The 21445-nt window shown below is 31.6% G+C and overlaps 1 protein-coding gene across 3 annotated transcripts; it reads left to right on the forward strand.

The window, feature by feature from the left end:
• The first annotated feature begins 15629 nt into the window (after positions 1-15629).
• Positions 15630-17278, forward strand: LOC145591473 (transcription factor bHLH19-like). 3 transcript variants are annotated; one of them, XM_081648673.1, is made up of 4 exons: positions 15630-15706; positions 15813-15883; positions 16701-16958; positions 17066-17277. In XM_081648673.1, the coding sequence occupies exons 2-4, from the start codon at positions 15866-15868 to the stop codon at positions 17150-17152; spliced, it is 363 nt and encodes a 120-aa protein (XP_081504799.1). In that variant the 5' UTR covers positions 15630-15706; positions 15813-15865; the 3' UTR covers positions 17153-17277. The 3 variants fall into 3 exon arrangements, with proteins under 3 accessions (XP_081504799.1, XP_081504376.1, XP_081505403.1); XM_081648250.1 differs by having other exon boundaries at positions 15635-15706; positions 15820-15883; positions 17066-17276; XM_081649277.1 differs by having other exon boundaries at positions 15663-15702; positions 15820-15883; positions 17066-17278.
• The last annotated feature ends 4167 nt before the right edge of the window (positions 17279-21445 follow it).

Below are 21445 nucleotides of genomic sequence, written 5' to 3' on the forward strand. Positions count from 1 at the left end.
TCATGGGAAGTTCTAATTCCCAAGTGAACCAAACAACACCTTATATGAAACATTTCCATTTTTGGCAAGTTTATATGTTACGGAGTAAATTAAATGACGATTAATTTAAGTAATTGAATCTTTTCATTTTTAATTTTATCAGTTTATTCATGAAAACCAGCAGCCTAGCTAATAGCCTACTATAATTTGCCGTGATTCCTAAATACATTTCTTCATTTTAAATTTTATCAGTTTATTCCTAATTTGTCTAGCTAAGTATCGAGCTAGGTTAAAATACTAGGATTGTGAGTGCATATATATCACAAGCTATGAAGTAGAAAGTGAGAAGAATAATTATAGTATCCGAGAATGAGTTAAATATCTTAAAATGAGACCAACATTTAATATGAGAAAAATCCTCAACAAGAGGCAAAAATACCCAAGAACAACTAACAACTGAGCAATGAGTACCCAAAATCAAAGAGCACAACAAGAGCCCTTAAATTTCTAGTTTGATTAATACGTTTCTCATGTAAAGCATGTTTATACTTTTATTAATATTTAATTATTTATATTGTATTTACTTTCAAAATACTGTATTAGCAAATGTATCAAACTTGACTGTATTATTCATCATAGAACAAAGGTCGTAGTAGCATTATGTCATTTTTACTGTACGCAGCTTCTACAAAAAAAGAGAACTCTTACTCAATTATACGTACACCAATCTAAATTAGTATTATAAGACAAAAAGCTAATGAGCACCCTTAGGAGTAGGACGTTAGATAAGAGCTAGAATTTAAAGAGAAAAAATTAAAGTAAAACTAACATTAATTACATCGAACGATGCGTGATTTTGTCATGCATTCTTAAATTAATACTATTTTAACCAATACAATTATTCCTTCTCAATGCCCCGGGGCGCTGTTACCAAGATCCATTTTATAAATTAATTAAGCAGTACTTTAAAATATTACGACTTACGAGTATATTGTAATTAATTAGTTAATATAATGAGTTTAAATAATATCCCATATTTACTTAATTACAAAACATGGGATATAAAAATTAGTTTTGAGCTAGAGGCAAAAGAATCAAATCCTAGCCCTCTAATATTTTCGACCAAGATTCGCCACTGATAACGTTAATAAGACTGCAATCCCTCGTTGATCAACATCATATGGCCTGGTGACTGATTTGTTAGACATTGATTCGAGATTGAATCCACACAATAACTAGCAGATGATGTAGCGTCAATTCTTTTATTTCCTTTTTTTTTTGTCAGACAAAATTATAGCGATATTTCAGCGATATAATATCTCTATAACAAGGGATACGGAGTAACACATACCTAATACATTATTATTATCATTAATAAATTGAAAATTTGTTAGAAAAAAACTTTTAAAGCAACATTTATATTTTAAAAAACCTTTAAAAATTCTTGTCAAAATGAAATTTGATTGTAATTTTTTTTTGTTGAACACAACCAAAGACTACTTTCCAACGTTGACTACACTATTTCCAGCATTGACTACTCCAGGTGCCTTGCACATGTTATTTTTTTCTTATTCCCACCCCATTTTTACTAAATACCCTCGAAATCACTTAATTAAATAATAATTAAATTAATTTATAATTAAAAATAAACCACAACCACCACCACGACAACCCCCTCCCCCTCCCCATCCTACCCTCCACCCAGATCTCCCCACCCTACCCTCCACCCAGATCTCCCCACCCCGGGCGAGCTTCGTCCACCGTGATATTGAATATGATTAAAATCTATATTATAGAACAAAATTCCAAAATATTGTACCAAAATTTTCAAGTTGGGTACTATATCTTGCCAAAATTCCCAAATTTCCAAACATGAAACAAGGGATAGCCTACATAAGTAGCTTAAGTAGTGAAAGTCTTGGCAACACTAACGACAAAAGGCGAGAAGTGGTTCGAGCGACTGGGCAGTTGTGGGTTCAAATTCACTCTCCTCTGTCTTGGCCGCCATTGAAGATAGACAAGCTCAATAGGTTACAATGGCTTTATTTTGATTTAATTTCATTTTTGGTTGGTGTTGAAATTACTTGGTTTTGGAAATTTGGGGAGAAAGAAGAGGGGTAAGAGTGAAGATAACGTACGGAGTGTGCAGTGGAAAGTGGGTCGAACGACGGTAGAGGGTAGCTCGTCGGCGGTGGGGAGTTATGGACAACAGGTGGGATGGGGGATGGGGTAGCTAGTGGGGTTAACCCTTAGCGCATAGCTACTATATGTTAGAAAACTTATAGGATGGCAATTTGGTTAATATGTAGAACTTAGCAAACAAATTGAATGGCAAAAAGTACTACTACATGCATAATAGGTGACATGTGGTAGGTATTTTAGAGGAAAATATTCAACGATATAAGATGTCAAAAAATACCACTACATGTATATAGTACACAAAAAGGGTGTTTGTTTAGGGGGATGGGGGTGGGACAAGGATTAAAAATACTAGGAATAGAAGAAATGTAGTGTTTGATTAGAGGGATGGAGATTAGAATTGGGGTTATGGATAGGGATAAAAACACCCACTTATTCCTCCATTACTGGGGGGGGGGGTATAAGGTGAAGGGTTAAGAATTGAATTTTAAAAGACCAAAATACCTTTAATGAAATTGAAAGGGTAAGGAGAAAAGGTAGAAGTTAGTAAAGGTATTTTTTATTAGTTATCCCTAATTTGTTTTCCATACTTATCGAACATGGGATAAAAATTATTTATCCTTGTCCCATCTATCAATTCCTTATCTTTATCTTCTCTCCTTATGAATGACCTTATCCCTCATAAGGTGAAGGGTTAAGAATCGAATTTTAAAAGACCAAAATACCCTTAATGAAATTGAAAGGGTAAGGAGAAAAGGTAGAAGTTAGTAAAGGTATTTTTTATTACTTATCCCTAATTTGTTTTCCATACTTACCAAACATGGGATAAAAATTATTTATCCTTGTCCCATCTATCAATCCCCTATCTTTATCTTCTCTCCTTATGAGTGACCTTATCCCTCTTATTTCCATCCCTCCAACCAAACGCTCCGAAAAAATACTATTAAGACAACTTATAATTCAATGGTACATTATTTTTATGTACCACTATAGAGTTAGCTTTTTTCATTTTTAATTCTGAATCTTGCCCAATTTACATTTATGTCATCGTATATGCATTGTAAATGAATAACAGCTATGCGTTGAGATGCACTCAGCTAGTGGTAGCTTTTTAATTTATAAATTAATTATGTTGTTAAATTATAAAGAAGGAATTTAGAGGGAAATAATAAGAAAAGGGGGTAGGTTAGTAAAAATGACCATGTGCATGTCACATCGGGGAGTCAACGCGCGGAAATAGTGTAGTCAACGTCCAAAAATATCCTTTGGTTGTTTTAAAAAAGCTTTTTTTTTAGTTGACACGTTTCTTTAGTCACGTTTGCCAATGCACAAATTCAATCATTAATTACCAATAAGCAAAAATTATAAAAAGTTGATATTTTGAAAATATACATCGTGACGAATCTAACAAAATCTCACATGATTATATTTTTCATCATATATAAATCACAAAACATGGTCAAAGGGACGTGTGTGAATAATAATAAAGTCAAAACGTGACAAATAATAAAAAACGGAGGTAGTATATTAGTATATATACTTACAATCGGGATTTCTTTTGCTTAGAAATTTTTAAAAGGTTTTTCTAAATAAAAAAGTTACTTTAAAAGGTTTTTTCTGACAAATTTTCCTTAATTTATTATCGCGCAAAACGAGCAATGTGCATAGGGCTTCCGGTTTTCTCAACGAAAAAAAAGGAACGTGCATAGGGTTAAACTATGAAGTTAATAGTGTTTCATAAATTTTCTTTCCTTATTTAAATAAAGTACTCCATAAAAGAATATTATAGTACATAGAAAAAGTATAGCAAAGAGTATAACATAATTTATTTAGTTAAATTAATCATTACGATGGGTCATGGGTGACAACTACTCGAGGTCTTTCAAAGGGAGGTTTGATAGGTACTTGTATATACATATCAAGGGGCATTTGAGACATTTTGCATGGAATTTACCCATCTCTCTCCTCCTTCTCTCTCACCCCCACGTGCTGGATTTAAGTGTACCAGTGGGTGATTAATAGTATCACTAGATGATCAAATAGTATCATTGAACATTTAGTGGTACTATATATTCATTCAATGGTACTGTATATTCATTTAGTGGTACCAACTATGTATATATAGAAATAATACCACTACATAGTCAATGATATTGTATAAGCTTTTAGTGGTATATTTAAAAACTGGTCCTACTTGTCAATCTCTCTGCTCCTTTCTCTCACCCCCATGTGCTTACAATACTTTTAATATTTTAAGATTTGATATGTATTTGCAAATACATATCAAACCTGCATTAGTACTTCCTCACAACTACTCCATTTGCTGTGACAATTAGGCGAAAAGTACTTCCAAATTTAACAATAATATATGCATAATTTTTTTTAATTTTTTTTACCGAAAAAATACGCATAATTTTGACCTTTACACTACATAACAAGGTTACTTTTTCAAAAAAAAAAAGAAAAGAATTTGACATTTCGCAATTATAAGATTAACATAAAAAAAAAATTAAAAAAAAAATTAAAGTAATTAAATTTATAACGTTAAAAATAATTTGTTATTTAATTAAGAACTAAATAATCATTAAAAGATTATGCTAGTCACATACTCACATATCAAACGACCACTATAAAATTTTATATTTTTTAGTAATAAAACACATCCAAAATTAGACATAAACTTGTTTAAAACTAGTTTTGTGCAACTGCCCGGGTAGGTAGTCAATTGAATTATTCCAACTCACAAATTATATCCATTGTACCTTTGCTTAAAAAAACTCAACATTTAAATTATAAAACCCTCTTAGTATAATTAGAGCTGTCTATTCGGGTAAACGGGTTGGGTTTGGGTCAGGTCAACTCAGGTTGGGTCAATTCAGATTAATTCCATAACTTATGTGGGTCGGGTTTGGGTTGGGTCATGCTTGAGTCAGGACACGTCGGGTCATACTTCTTATCGGGTTTAGGTCGGGTTAAACAGATCGGGTTACGTAAATTCGGGTCGGTGAACAATAGGTCGGGTTTAATTCGGGTTTTCACGGGTTAAAACGGGTTAGGGTAATTCTCGGGTTCGAGTCGAGTTTGGTAATTTGCGGGTTAGAATCAGGTCGGGTCATTATCAGGTTTGAGTCGAGTTCGATTCAAGTCAATAATTTGCATATTATAATCAAGTCGGGTCATTCTCGGGTTCAAGTCGGGTTCGATTCAAGTCAATAATTTGCGTGTTATAATCAGGTTGGGTCATTTCCTAGTCAAGTCATTCTCGGATTTAAGTCGGGTTATGTTCAAGTCAATAATTTGCAAGTTACAATCAGGTCGGGTCATTTCCAAGTCAGGTCATATTCCGGTTCAACTAACTATAAATAGATAATTATCATTTTTATCAAGCTAATTATTTCTTTTGATTATAATATATATGCCAATATACTAGGAAATTATAGTCTATAATTTAGGAAGATAATTATCTCCTTTGACCATACAACAAATATATATTATATTTAAATCTTAAATTTAAGGATGATGCTCCTTTCTTTTGCTGGAATGGACCGACTTGATCTCCCAAGACAAAATGCTTTGTTCAACAATAATAAGGTGGTCTAAATTGCATTTAAGGTGATTTGAAATCGGGTCAAGAACAATTTGGGTAGGTTAAATTTAGGTCGAGTCAATAACAAGTCGTCTTAATTTCGAGTCGAGTTAGTAACAATAATTTGGGTTGAATTTTTGGGTTGGGTAAGTAATAGGTAAGGTAAAATTCGGGTCAGGTCAATAACAAGTCGGGTTGAATTTGTGTCAGGTCAATAACAAGTCGTGTTAATTTCGGGTCGGGTTTGTAACAGGTTGGGTTAAATTCAGGTCAGGTTAGTTACAAGTCGGGTTAAATTCAGGTCAGGTTAGTTACAAGTCGGGTTAAATCCGGGTTTTGACGGGTTAAAACGGGTTTGGGTCAATTTCGGTCCAAGTCGGGTTCGGTGCAAGTTAATTAAATTGGTCGTTGTAAACTGGTAAATCGGTGCAAGTTGTAAGTCGGTAAATTGGCCGTTTAAAAACAAATTGAATGATTCCACACACCCAACTGGACTCCCATAGGGTATTAGGAACCATGGTAAACATTTCGGCAATTTTATTTCCAGGCGAAAAAAGTCAAAAAATTCCAAAATTGAAGGCTAATATCCACGTTTTTTGAGAAATTTTGGAGGTTTCGGGGCCCGGTGTCGAAAAGTCTTGAAATTCTATGGGATACATCTCGGGGTCATATAATCCCGTTTGGAACCATATATGATCATTATTTGTTGTCATAAATGTTCGTGGTAATTAATAAGCTTGAATTAATGAAATCGGTGCAAGTTGTAAACCGGTAAATTGGTCGTTTAAAGGCAAATTGGATGGTTCCACTTCCACACACCCAATCAAATTCTCGGAGGGTATTAGGGACCATGGTAAACATTTCAGATAAAATCAAAAAATTTCAAAATTAAAAGCTAATATCCACGCTTTTTGAGAAATTTTGGAGGTTTCGGGGCCGGTGTTGAAAATACTTGAGATTTTAGGAAATGCATCTCGGGGTCATATAATGAACTTTGGAACCATATATGATCATTATATGTTGTCATAAATGTTCTTAGTAGGCTTGAAGTAAAGAAATCCGTGCAAGTTGTAAACCGGTAATTAAATTGGTCGTTTAAAGGCAAATTGGATGGCCTGGTTCAACCAACCTCAATTTTCTCTCGGAGGATATTAGGGAACATGGTAAAAATTTCGGCAATTTTTATTTCGGGCCGAAAAAAGTAAAAAAATTCCAAAATTGAAGACTGATATCCACGCTTTTTGAGAAATTATAGAGGTTTCAGGGCCCGGTGTCGAAAAGTTTTGAAATTTTAGGGGATACATCTCTGGGTCATATAATGTCGTTTGGAACCATATATGATCATTATTTGTTGTCATAAATGTTCGTGGTAGGATTGAGTTAATGAAAAATTAAAGGTGCAAGTTGTAAACCGGTAAATTGGTCGTTTAAAGGCAAATTGGATGGTTCCACCCACCCAATGAGACTCCCGGATGGTATTAGGGACCATGGTAAACATTTCGACAATTTTTATTTTCGGGCGAAAAAAAAGTCAAAAAATTTCAAAATTGAAGGCTAATATCCACGCTTTTTGAGAAATTTTGGAGGATTCGGGGCCCGGTGTCGAAAAGTCTTGAAATTTTAGGGGATACATCTCAGAGTCATATAATGCCGTTTGGAACCATATATGATCATTATATGTTGTTATAAATGTTCGTGGTAAGCCCGAGTTAATGAAATCGGTGCAATTTGTAAACCGGTAAATTGGTCGTTTAAAGGCAAATTGGATGGTTCCACCCAGCCAATTGGACTCCGGGAGGGTATTAGGGACCATGGTAAACATTTCGCCAATTTTTATTTCCGGGTGAAAAAAAGTTAAAAATTCCAAAATTAAAGGCTAATATAATATCCACACTTTTTGAGAAATTTTTAAGGTTTTGGATAAAGCTATCAATTCGGGTAAAAGGGTCGGGTTTGGGTCGGTAAGAGTGGGTCGAGTCAACTCGGGTAGGGTCAATTCGGATTAATTACATAACCTATGCGGGTCGGGTTTGGATTGGGTCATGCTTGAGTCTGGTCATACTTCTTATCGGGTTTGGGTCGGGTTTAGGTCGGGTTAATAACAGGTCGGGTTACATTCGAGTCGGGTGAACAATAGGTAGGGTTTAAATCGGGTTTTCACGGGTTAGGGTAATTCTCGGGTTCGGTTCAAGTCAATAATTTGCAGGTTAGAATCGGGTCGGGTCATTCTCGGGTTTGAGTCGGGTTCGGTTCAAGCCAATAATTTGCGGGTTATAATTAGGGTGGGTCATTTTCAAGTCGGGTCATTTTCGAGTTCATGTCAGGTTTGGTTCAAGTTAATAATTTGCGGTTTATATAATCAGGTTGGGTCATTTCCAAGTCGGGTCATTCTCGGAGTCAAGTCTGGTTATGTTCAAGTCAATAATTTGCAGGTTACAATCAGGTCAGGTCAATTCCAAGTCAGGTTATATTCGTGTTTAACTAACTATAAATAGATAATTATCATTTTTAACAAGCTAAGTATTTTCTTTGACTATAGTATATATGGAAATATACTAAGGAACTATAGTTTATAATTTAGGAAGATAATTATTTCCTTTGACCATACAACAAATATATACTATATTTAACTCTTAAATTTGAGGTTGATGCTCCTTTCTTTTGCTGGCCTGGACCTACTTGAATTGGTCTCCCTAGACAAAATGCTTTGATCAACAATAATAAGGTGGTCTAAATTGCATTTAAGGTGATTTGAAATCAGGTCAAGAACAATTTGGGTTGAATTTGGGTCGAGTCAATAAGTCGTGTTGATTTCGAGTCAGGTTAGTAACAGATCATGTTGTGGGTAAAAATACCCCGTACACGTGGACAAATCCCATAGTGACACGTGTCACCACGGGAAGATGCCACGTAACTCAGAGCCCTTAAGGACGCAGGCCAGTCTCGTCGCGACACGTGGCCCAGTCAGAGGGTGACACGTGTCGTCATGAGAAGATGCCATGTGTTAAGGGCATTTGTTCCCTTAATAATCAACCTGCCAGAAAACCCTAACAACGTCAGGGCCCAAATCCCGAGAGATATCAATGAAAGCCGCAAAGCGGCGCCCCCAGAGTAGCACGTGGCATTCACTGATTGCGCAGCCAATCACGTCACGCAAATCTAGGGTATAAACCCTAGAGAGGGGCACGAGTCCCACCCCTATAAATACCCCAATCATTTATGATGGGAGGGGGATGAAGACATTTACAAACAACAGAGCATTAAATAGCTCCACCTTCTCTCTACTTTCTCTCTCTAGCCTTTTCCATCCTGATCACTGACTTGATCGTCGGAGGCGAATATTCCGTTGATCGGAATATTCGTTGTTTTGCAAGTTGGACCGTCTCGTTGCCTGAAGAGCGTGACCAGTATCCCAGGAAATCCAAAAAACCCCCGAAACAGATCAGGTTGAATTTTTGGGTCGCGTTAGTAATAAGTCTGGTAAAATTCGAGTCGGGTTAATAACAATTCGGGTTGAATTTGGGTCAGGTCAATAACAAGTCGAGTTGATTTCGGGTCAGGTTTGTAACAGGTTGGGTTAAATTCGGGTTGGGGTAGGAACGGGTCGGGTTGAATTCAGTTCTGGTTAGTAATAAGTCGGGTTAAATTCGGGTTTTGACGGGTTAAAACGGATTTGGGTCAATTTTGGTTCAAGTCGGGTTCGGTTCAGGTCAATAATTTACTAGCTACATTCGGGTCAGTTCATCTCCAGGTTAGTTCATGTTCGGGTTCGGGTCTCACATACTCGGGTCAACTCGGGTCTATGGTTGGTTTCAGATCGGGTCAAGTATAGGTTTGGGTCACCATTTTTTCGGGTTCGGATGGGTCGGTTAATAATCGGGTTTGAGTCGGTATTTCGGGTCGGGTCAACTTTTGACAGCTCTAAGTATAATACTTAATTTTGCCCAAAATCTTTCATAACCAAGTATTCCAATATTCTTCACCATATTGTCAATCTATTAGTCATCTTTAGCTTAGTAACCTTCCTTATTCTTATTTTGATTTTATTTTGTCAAAAATTATATTTCATTGATTATTATACATATCAATGTGTCACATTAATGCTTATTTATCGTGTGCGATATGGTGAGAAGTTAAAAAAAATTATAAGATATTTATTGAAATTTATTATTTAATTTATACATATGAAATATAGGAATTTTATCGAAAATAAAAATTTTAACCAAACTTTTATCAAAAGTATAGCTCTAAACTAACTTTTATCTTATAGAATCTATTCAATTTTTTTATCCTACATGTCAAACTAATATTAATTGTTGCCTACGTGTCACGACACTTGGCGTTCTGACACTATATATATATACACACTCAATAAATTAGTGAATTTAAAGAATAAATATAATAGATAATCAGTAAATGAATAAAAATTCAGTTTTGTAAAATTAATTTTGATTTAGCAAAAATATTTTTTAATTTTTTTGTTTAGCAAAAATAAAGTGAAGAAAATAGTCTTATTCTCTAAAAGTATATTATTGAGTATTTTTTTTTTTATTCTTCTTAATTAAAATGAGACATCATCTTAACTATAATTATATGAAAGTATACTTTTTGATTCCAAATTAGTTAGTAATTTTACCATACTGTTTTAAATAACTTTTGTATACATCCGGTGTACAGTAATTTACTGTACATCAGGGGTCAATTTTTTTTTTTTTTTTTATTATTATCAAATTTAGGGTCACTTTTAAAATGTTTTGGGTAACTTTTATCAATAAAGCATAAATATTTCATAACTTTTATTTATGTTAGGGTAATTTTTATTCATATTAGGTTAACTTTTGGCCTTTTACTCATTTTAGGGGTAACTTTATAATGGATTTACAATATTTATTATACTACGTATATCCGATTTATTTAAAAGTTTGTCTACTACTTTAGAGCCTGTTCTCATACGTTTATTTTCAATTCAGTTCAATTCATTTCAGCTCATTTCAGTTCAGTTCAGTAGAGCTCCTAATTTCCTTGTCTTATAAAATATTCAGTTCAGCTCAGTTCAGTTCAGTTCAATGTATGAGAACAGACCCTTACTTACAGTATAATATTAGGTTGATAGTACTCAATTGCGTCCAAATTTAATGTATTGGTTACAACATTTCTAGTGAGCCGAGCCCAATCATGTAAAAATAATACACCCTCCTTTGACGTAGTATCAACCCAAAAATTTAAGTTTCCCACAAGGATTGACATAAAGAAACCCAATTCAACAGTTAGCCCAGAGCAGATTTAATCATGTATCTCAAAATGGATTTGACATGTCTTCATCTCAATAAGTCTTACCACGCCGTATAAAATAAACATTTAACACTTGTCATATATATATATATATATATATATATATATATATATATATATATATATATATATATATATATATATATATATATATGTATATCAGCTCCAATTAGTCAGTTCAATTTAGCTCATAATTTCCTTTTCTCATTAACAATTCATTTCAACTCTATTCAATTCAGTTCAGTTTATGTATATCAGCTCCAATTAGTCAGTTCAATTTAGCTCATAATTTCCTTTTCTCATTAACAATTCATTTCAACTCTATTCAATTCAGTTCAGTTTAATTCAGTTCAGTTGAGCTCAGCTCCAATCAATTCATCAGTTCAGCTCAATTCAATAAATCAGAACAAACCCTAAGTACATAAAAAAATATACATTTAGTAATAACAAGTGAACATGTCAAAAAATATATATGAACATTTAATATACTAAAATGAACATTTATCAAACAATCATAGAATAGATGGACTGTATTTAATAGAATGAACCTTTCATAATGAACATATATATAATATTACAAAAATAAACACGTAAATAAATGAACACGTCAAAAAAATTATGAACATTTTGTATATTAAAAATGAACATGTTAAAATATGTTCATTATTTATGTACTATATATTCAGTTTTAGTGTGCTAAATAAAATATTATCAGTGTAAATTCAAATGAATCAATCCAAGCAATTAGATTATTCAGTTTAAGAGATTATTACTCAACGATTTCCTTTTGCTGACTTAAATGTCGCGCGCAACTCAATCAGTTACGTGTGACATACCAGCGTAACTCAAAACGCCTGGGCAGCGCGACCCACTGAGTTGCGCGCAGATACTGGTCATTTAAAAGACTGGTATTCAAATTTCAATCCATTTGATATATTTTTTACGGTTTTTGCTTGTTGTTAGACGTAATGGCGCGCAATTATCGAAAGATTGAATCAAACCAAGAAAACTAATCAATTAGAAATCTATAAAAATAATAATAAAGTAGAAAAAGAGATTACTAAGAGCTGCGCTTCAATCAGAAACCCAATCAAACTCTTTCGGCACTTTTCATGGCCTCTACTCGTACCCTAAGTTTGGAAATGCAAATCATGCAGCTTACTCGCGGCTGCCTGCTGATGATACTACTTTCGTCTAATCTACTGTCACATAATCATGCTTCAACAGTGTCGTCCAAAATTTACTATAATGCTACTAATTCGATCTTCTTCACTAACAATAATTCCAAGGACCCCTAAGAAATTAAATAGAAGATGAGTTATTTGTTCATCAACATTGCCATATTTGCCAACAACAAAGTGTTTGTTCCTTTCAATCCTTTGTTATATATACTCCCTTGTCCCTTCGTTTTCTTTTAGTTGCAATAAATTAAAGGGTATTAGTTATGAGACATATATAAAAAATTTCTTTTGTTGCAACTAAAAGAATATGAAGGTAGTACATAAAAACCATAGCAACAACTTATTTTATTGATCTAAAGTCTAACGTTTTTGCAAAACTGTATATTCATACACAAAACATCATAGGAATATGATAAGTGAATATCGAAAGACAAAAAAAGTAATATTTTGTTTGGATAGCAAAGAAGGAAGAAATTAAAAAGGAAGGGAAGGAAAAAGAAAAGGAGGGGGAGGTGAGCTCCATTTTCCCTCCAAATCTCTTCAAATTTGGAGGAATTATGCTTATTAAAGAGAGAGGAAAAATAAATCCCTCTATCTCCTTTCCCTTTCTTCCCCCAATCCTTTCCCAAACAAGTGAGTTTGTCCTCCTCCCTTTCTCTTCCCTTCTTTTCCTTCTATTCAAATAAAGTGTAAGAGTTGACCACTACGTACACTCTAATATACTTTGTATTCAGTATAGTCATTCTTTTTAAGAAAAGATGAAGAACCCTACTGAACTGACACCTCTTATATGTTAAGTTTGTCTAGTTCCACATGTCAACGCTTAAGAGTAGAGGGAAGAGGTAAGGAAATCAGTTCAAAAAGGAAAGCAAAACAAAATGCATCAAAAATAAAACTAAAAGAAAAGAAAAGAAAATTAAATTGCCCTTGCGTTGCACGGGGTGACAAGAAGAGCCACGTGAGAGTGCACGAGGTAGGATTACATGCTAAAACAAACTTGCCATTCTGATCAGTTTTACTCATTTATAGTATCTGTCGATAATTTAAAACAAAACAAAAAATAAATTCAGTACACCGAAAAGTTTCATAGTACTACGTATTTAGCGAACTTCTAAATCTTTAAATAATCTAGCGTTGCATACTTGCATCTCTACTATCTCTAAGTACAAGTAATTGTCCCTTAAAAAAAAAAAAAGTACAAGTAACTGTCTAACGCTATGTTAAGTATTTTATTTTAATTTTTTCAAAACAAAATTTACATAAGGTTTAATTTTGGAACTTTATATTGGTTCAAATCCGGTTTAAGATTTTTTTTTTTTTTTTTTTTGAGGAAACTGGTTTAAGATTTTATTAATAAGGTTTAAATTTTTATTAATCTTATTTTGTGTTAAAAAAAAAAACAAAAAAAAAAAGGAGAGAATCTAAGGCCTTATTCTGCAGCATCACTTGAGGTAATAATTAGTAAGTCAAAACAATATTTGGAAAAATTAAGGGTTTGTTTGGTATCGTTGTGATATTTTTTTTAAATTATATGATAAATGTTATATAATGAATAAAAAATTAGTCAAATTTATTTATTAAATCATGATAATTTTTAAAATTGACAATTTGAAGAGTAGAAATACTTTTTTCTTGTTTATTGTTTTTGGTTTTTTGTTGTCAAAAATTTGAAAAGTGAAAACCAAAAAGGATGCCAAACAATCCCGAAGTGTGTGCGAATCACTTAGGAATATATATTTCAAAACTTGTATTTTCAACAAATAGAATTTTAATAGCGTAATTTAGATAGCATATAAATATGAGTGAATATAAAAATAGATTAAAAAAAAAAAGATTGATCAATAAAAAAAAAAGGTAAAAAGTTGTACTTCATAACAACTATTGTAAAAGTCATAGAAATAAAATTTATAAAAGGTATTTACCAAAAATCAGTGCTATATAAAAAATATACGGAGTAGTAAAAGTCATAATAAAGTTAAATAATACAACATTTAATAAAAGGTATTTGCCAAAAATCAATGGCGGAGCTTTAAATATTGGATTATTTCGTCTCTAAATACTAAATAGTGAGTAAATTAATTATAGAAAAAGTAAATTAATCTTATAGAAAGACATTAAAATATAAAAAATGAGTCAAACAATGTAAAACAAATGGTCATTATTATTATTATTATTATTATTATTATTATTATTATTATTATTATTATTATTATTATTATTATTATTATTATTATTATTATTATTATTATTATTATTATTATTATTATTATTAGTTGATAGTTTTAATATACGACGAATCAAGTAAATATACAACCTCTGTTAATTTTTTTTTTTTTTTGAGAAAATACAACCTCTGTTAATTGTTATCTGTAACATCGGAATATTTTATATCTCATAAATAATACTCCAAAATTATAGATAACAATTAACATAGGTAGTATATTTTTTAACCTATACACAAATATGGAGTAATAGTCAAATTGAGGTTTTGGATAACATCAAAAGTAAATGTTTAAATATTCCCCCCCAAAAAAAAATAAAAAAAAATTGAATGTAATATGTTTACAGAATATAAAGAAATGAGAAGTAGTAATAGCTACTATATGTATTAAAAATTTGTTACTGTTTTTTGTATCTAATTATTTATTCGTTAATTATTTCATCACAAACTTTTATATGTGACTGATCACATTGTGTGACCAATCATTATAGGGGTTAATTCGTTAGTATTATAGGGTTACTTCGTTATTGTTATAGGGTTACTCAGCCAATGTTACAGGGTTATTTCGTCAGTGCTATAGAGGTTACTCGGCCAGTGTTATAGAAATTACTCGGTCAGTATTACATGGGTTGTTACTTAGTGTTATAGGATTATATTGTTTTTTTACAAGCAAGTGTTCATAAGGTGTGACCAGCTGCAAATAAGACGGGCTGTTTTTTTAAACATAAAATCAAAAATAGTAAACTGGGAAAAGTGAATTTCATTATCTTGTTGTTGGTTTACTAAATAATCAATAATGCAATAGGTTAAATTATTGTTTTTTGAGATAGGTTTTCTACCTTTTACTAGCATTATACTTCCTCTGTTCTTTATTACTTGACCCGCTTTGACTTTTACACTATTCATCACCCCTTCTTTGACCGTCTTTTGTGAATAATATGTAAAGAAAAATATATTCATGTATGATCTTTTTGGATTCGTCTCAATAAGTACTATCATAATATATAACTTTTATAATTTTTACTTATGGAGAATTTAAGTTATTGATTGTTAAAGTTTTATATTGGCAAGCGTGATAAAAGAAATTGGTCAAGTAAAAAAGAACAGGGGAAGTATGACATATACGATACTGAACATTTAAATAAGCTAAAAAACGTACTGTAAATAATAATAATAATAAAAAAATTAAATTAGAAAGCTACACCTACATACACCTATATAACTAGAACTGAGAATCTTGAATGAATCACATATTTTTCCAACTTTCTCAAAAACCTCTATTCATTCATATCCTTTAACCTTACGTAGGTAAAACTAATTTCCCCCTCTTTTCATTGAGATTTATTTTATGTTCTTGTTTAATTTGTTTCCCTTTTTAATATATTATTAGTTTTTTTTTTTTAATTTGACTTAGTTTGCAGAAAACAGGAAGACCAGTTAATTATTTACTTGGAGATATAAATTAAAATGGAAGCATGCCAACGAGTAAGTTCTGTTTCATTTTGTTGGATACTTTAGATTTTTAGTTTCTAAAATTTTTTTTCCAATACAGTTCCTTATTTTGCGCTTTATAGTCATGTTAATAGTGTAAATTGAATCATCGAGAATAATCAAGATCGGAAGGTATATTACTGTTGATGATCTTTTGCTCAATATATATGTGTGAAATAGTTGATGTTTTCCAACTTCCATTTAATTAGTTTTCTACTGTAAAAAGCTTTCTGTTTATAAAGTTGAACCAAAATACAAATAAATAAATAAATTGGGTTTTCAAACATTCATTGATACTTAATTTTGTAGTAGTGTTGCACAATAATTTTTAAGTAGTAAGAAGTTCAATAATTTTTTAATCCAAAGTTCTTAACACTTTTCATTCAAGTCCACATAAAGCAAAATTACATTTTTTTAAATATACCATTTTTAGCAAATATGGAGTGTCTATCTTTTAATATATACTTCCTTATCTGTCTTATACGAAGTATATAACATAATAAGTCAATTTGTACACATTTTCACTCATTTTCTCTCTTAATTTATAGAAGTATAATTTTTAGCAAATACGGAGTATTATATAAATATATAATATGTTTTGTGTCCAATCTATACTGGTTATAGCCAATTGGCCTAATACGAAGCCTAATATACTTACTTGGTATATTATAATATGTTTGTTTCCAGTCTAAGCTATTAACATTAACCTCAATGGAACCCTAATAGGATGTTCTATAGAGTGTGTACTAGATAATCTTCTGATTTTCTTAACTTATTTTTCCCCTTTTAATTGTTTCATGTGTATACATAGTTTGTGATACGTAGTAAAGAAGATTATGAAAATGACACAGCCACCAGCGATGTTGGTGGTGCCAATGTTGATACTACACGACCAGAAATCGTGTTAAAGGTACTCGACAAGAAGATCCTCTTGAACGTGTTTTGTGAGAAACGAAAAGGGATTTTGACGACGATCATTGAAGAGCTAGAGAAGTATGATTTGAGTGTTGTTACTTTTAGCATGATTCCTTTCGAGAATACGGCTATGGACATTACAATCGTTGCACAGGTAATCAATTATCAATCAAATATCTTATCTATTAATTAATTTCCAGTGTGATAAAACCTAACATGTATATATAGACAAAACTTCACACTTTTGATTTATATTTGCAGATGGAAACTGACCAGAATTTGAAAGATTTTACTGAAACTCTTCGCTTGGCTCTGGTTGTGGTTAGCCCTCAACACCAAGGACCATAAATAACACGGTAAATGCGATGGAAGGTTGACCAACCATCTGAGATTTCCTTTACATCCAAACAATGTAACATAATGGTTGAGACTTGGAAGTGTTACAATATATATATATATATATATATATATATATATATATATATATATATATATATATATATATATATATATATATATATATATATATATATATATATATATATATATTAAGTAACGCTTTAGTGGATGATATATAAATTCACATGTACTACATACATAAGCTCTTTTGTAACACTTATGAAAGTGTGTGATGGATAACTTTTAATTTACACATCTATAGTCTTAAGTAACTTTTGAGTAATTATATTGTAGCACTTTTATATTACTTGTCATTTCTTATGTAACACTACCTTTTTTTTATATATATATATATATATTTATTTATTTATTATCTATATACAACTAGTGGGGATGTGGTGTTGATAGCTGTTGATTAATCATGATAACACTATGGAAATTTTGCTGTATATAGAGCAAATGTTATATTAGAAGTGTGATTATGATATGCAGGACATCAGGAAACTAATATGCTGCAAATGGCAAACCATGTGCAACAATATATATACAAAACAATACACATTTAAAAATGCCTTTAAAAATTCATAGCAAATTTGGTAATGTAAAATGAAAGCATTAGATAGGCTCTGTTTTGTTCACCTGATTTTTTCCTATTTCATATTTTACTAAATTATGGTTGATAAGGGGTAACTTAAGTTCAATCAACTAAAGTAAGTTTTACTAAATTTAGTTATGTTCTGATAAGAGAAGATAAATTCAAATAAGTAAAAGGGGGTCCTAAGCCGTTGCTCAAGTTGTTTCTTCTTACAACTGGCTCTGAAAATTATACCCTTAAGTTAATGTATATTTGTAACAATTAATTAACTTAGCTTAAATTATACACATATCATACATTAAATTTTATCACACTAAGGTATGAATTTGCTAGCCACGTAGACACACCGCCCACTTGACAAGATAGCTACGTTGAACGACATATGGCACCAGCTTGAGGATTTCTATAAATACCGTACCTAAGCAGATTTCAAATTTTAAGGTACAATTATCTTATTCTAAACACACTTAAACCACCCTTTTTTATTCACATATTCCAATTTACTAACTTTAGCATCGAAACGGTCATCCTCGATCAAACCTCGAAGACAGCTTATCAATGTTGATTGTGCAAGTATCTAGTTAGGCGATAAACCATTACAAGCCAAGATATAAGTATTCAGAGCTCACGATCCAGAAAGAAACTGGAAAATGGGTTATGATCTTAAGGATAAAATTGTACGCGTATTAATATTTGGTTCCGGCCATCAAATAAACGCATATTTCTTGAAAATCAATGTCATCTCTCTAACGTGGAAGAAAATAAAAATGACATGGGAAGCAATGTAGGCTTATCTCAGCTTGCACCGTTGTCCATATTTCAGGCCCATTATCCTCTCGGCCATAATGTGATCTTGCACTTGCCTTGGCTGTCGTCGTTTCCTCTTCGCACCACCACTTGAAATACTCACTGCTTGCCTCTTTTGATCGTTATCATTGTTTGGATCCGTTTCCATTATTTCCTACATCAATTATTTCATACCATCAATTTCTTATTTATTAATTCAATAATATATGTATTGTCCAAAGTTCCAAACTTCAACCATATGCCTTACTGTACTCAAAACTTCAATCAAGTATCTTACTTTACGATTATCAAACGTAATTTTTTTTTTGGCAATTGTTGATCTCAAAGAAGAAGGGCAGTATCATTTATTACTAGCTCTAAATTCTATAATAAGTTATGCAATTCAGAAATCGAGAATAAATTACATACTGTGACTCTATCATTATTAAATAATGCGGGTTTATGCTCTGACGTACAAATGTTCGGATAACCATTCATTATTGCAGGACTCCTTTTTTTTTTTTTTTTTTTTTAGGTGCCCCATTTGGGATTTCGATATTATTCATTAATCATACTTTGACCAATATTTATTATGATTTATACATTTGAGAAAATATAATCTTATGGGTACTTGTTGGAATCGTATCAATGAGTAGATTATAAATATTTAATTATTACTCCCTCCGTTTTAAATACTTGCTCCATGCGCGGAGTTTTAGGAAAAATTGGAGAATGTAATAAAATATGGAAGTAGTGGGGTTGGTGGAAGAATAAAAAATTGTAAAAAAACCTAGTGGAGAGAATTGAAGGAGAGAGAATATGGAATTAATATTGTTAGGTCCACTGGGTGAGAGAAATTAATTAAATATTGTAAAAGCTTCCAAATAAGGAAATGGAGTAAGTATTTAAAAACGGTCGAAAAAGAAAAGTAGAACAAGTATTTAAAACGGAGGGAGTATAACGTATAAGTAATGATAATTAAAGATATTATTACTCATGTCACTATGGGACACTTAAAAAAACGGAAGGAGTACTAATAAAAGAAAATGATACGAAATACGAGTAATGCATTAATACAACAACCACCACCTTTTGATTTTTAGGTTATATACAAGAAGATTAAAATTAATGTAAGTCGATCTTTTATGCGCTCAGCTATATGGTGTAGTCATATTTGTTTATTTATATGATTATATAAGCTCATTTATTAATAATGCTCAATAACTACAATTACTTTGAGTCCAAAAATTTATTTTGTTTCATCCTAAGAGTAACTACAATTACTTTGAGTCCAAAAATTTATTAGGAGCTTCACGGGTCTTAGGCTCGGGCTTTTAGATCTCGGATTCGGGTTGTCGGATCTTGACTGAAACAGATCCAAATAAGTTATTAGGCGATTATAATTTCAGATTATATTAAACAAAGCAACATGCAATGCGATTATTACAAGTAATTAATTATATATTGACATCCGAAGTAGAAAATTGAGTAGAGATTTGCGCTCTCTTACCATATCTGCTAACCATGCTTCCATAGTTATAGTGGAAGTTTATTTCAAAAAAAAAAAAAAAAAAAAAAGTTATAGTGGAAGTTGATGTTTCCACTTCGAGTGATCGAGCTCTTCAAATAGAGAAAGGAAAAGCAAAGAAAGAGAAAATTGACAATTATAGTGTTTGTACAAGATTGAGACCTAAATCTTCCGAGTCACTTAATTTATAAAAAAGGGAAACTGCCAAATCATGTACGCTACTTTCTTCTTTTGTTTTGTTTTACTACCTCCGTTACTTTTTAATTACAATAAAGGAATTTTAATTTTTATGCGGCGATTTCACTAAATGTCATTGAGCTTTTTGAAAATTTATTAATGTCATCGAGTTTTTCAAAATTCACCAAATGCCATCCATTTTTTTTTAAAAATTCACCAAATGTTATTTCACAACCTATTGTGTCAGTCCGAACTGACCAAATGTTTTGTCATTCCAGCGGGTTTTTGCTTTATTACAATTATCGCTCCATCGAGGTCGTTGTTATTGGCGGTGGTATCGTGCACGGTGAGAAACTTGTTGATTATTTGTCCATGATTTATGCTTGAATTAGCTTGATAATTGCTTGATGAGATTCTCGAATATTTCGAGAAATGGTAAAAAAGACGATTTGAGGCTTTCTTGTGTGATGTATAGTTGTTGAAATTGATTGTCTTATGTGATTGTATGTTGAATTGTGAGCATTGATAACAAATGTATGTATTTTGGTTGATAAACGAGCATGTTAGCTTATACCGATAAGCTTAGTATGGGACCTTCAATGGTGGTTCTGCCCTTGTTGACCTTCAATGGTGTAAGAAGACAATTATTGTATTTGTTTATTTTAAAAAATAAAGATTACTAAATATAAAATATGTATAATTTTATTCATTCACTGTCTAGATGATATCATCTAAAGGCTGGATGATATCATGTATTGTGTCTACAATATTATCTATACTATGGATGATATCTCCTCTATTGATTTTTTTTTTTTTTTTATATCCTCTATTGTTTTTATGATACGAGTATAATCTATGAGTTGGATGATATCCTCGATTGTTTTGATGATATCCTCTATTGTTTTTATGATATCTGATGTAAGTTGGATGATATCCTATATTGGTTCTATGATATAAGCTAGATGATATCATCTATTGTGTATATGATATCATCTATAGACTGAATGATATCCTATATTGACTACATGATATCATTATAATTATGTCTATGATATCCTCTATTGGCTACCTGATATCATTTATGATTGTGTCTATGATATCCTTTATTGGTTGGGTGATATCATCTATTTGATATATGATATCATTTATATGCTAG

This window comes from Chenopodium album, chromosome 1 (assembly GCF_948465745.1).
Source record: "Chenopodium album chromosome 1, dcCheAlbu1.1, whole genome shotgun sequence".
Classification (NCBI taxonomy): Eukaryota; Viridiplantae; Streptophyta; class Magnoliopsida; order Caryophyllales; family Amaranthaceae; genus Chenopodium; species Chenopodium album.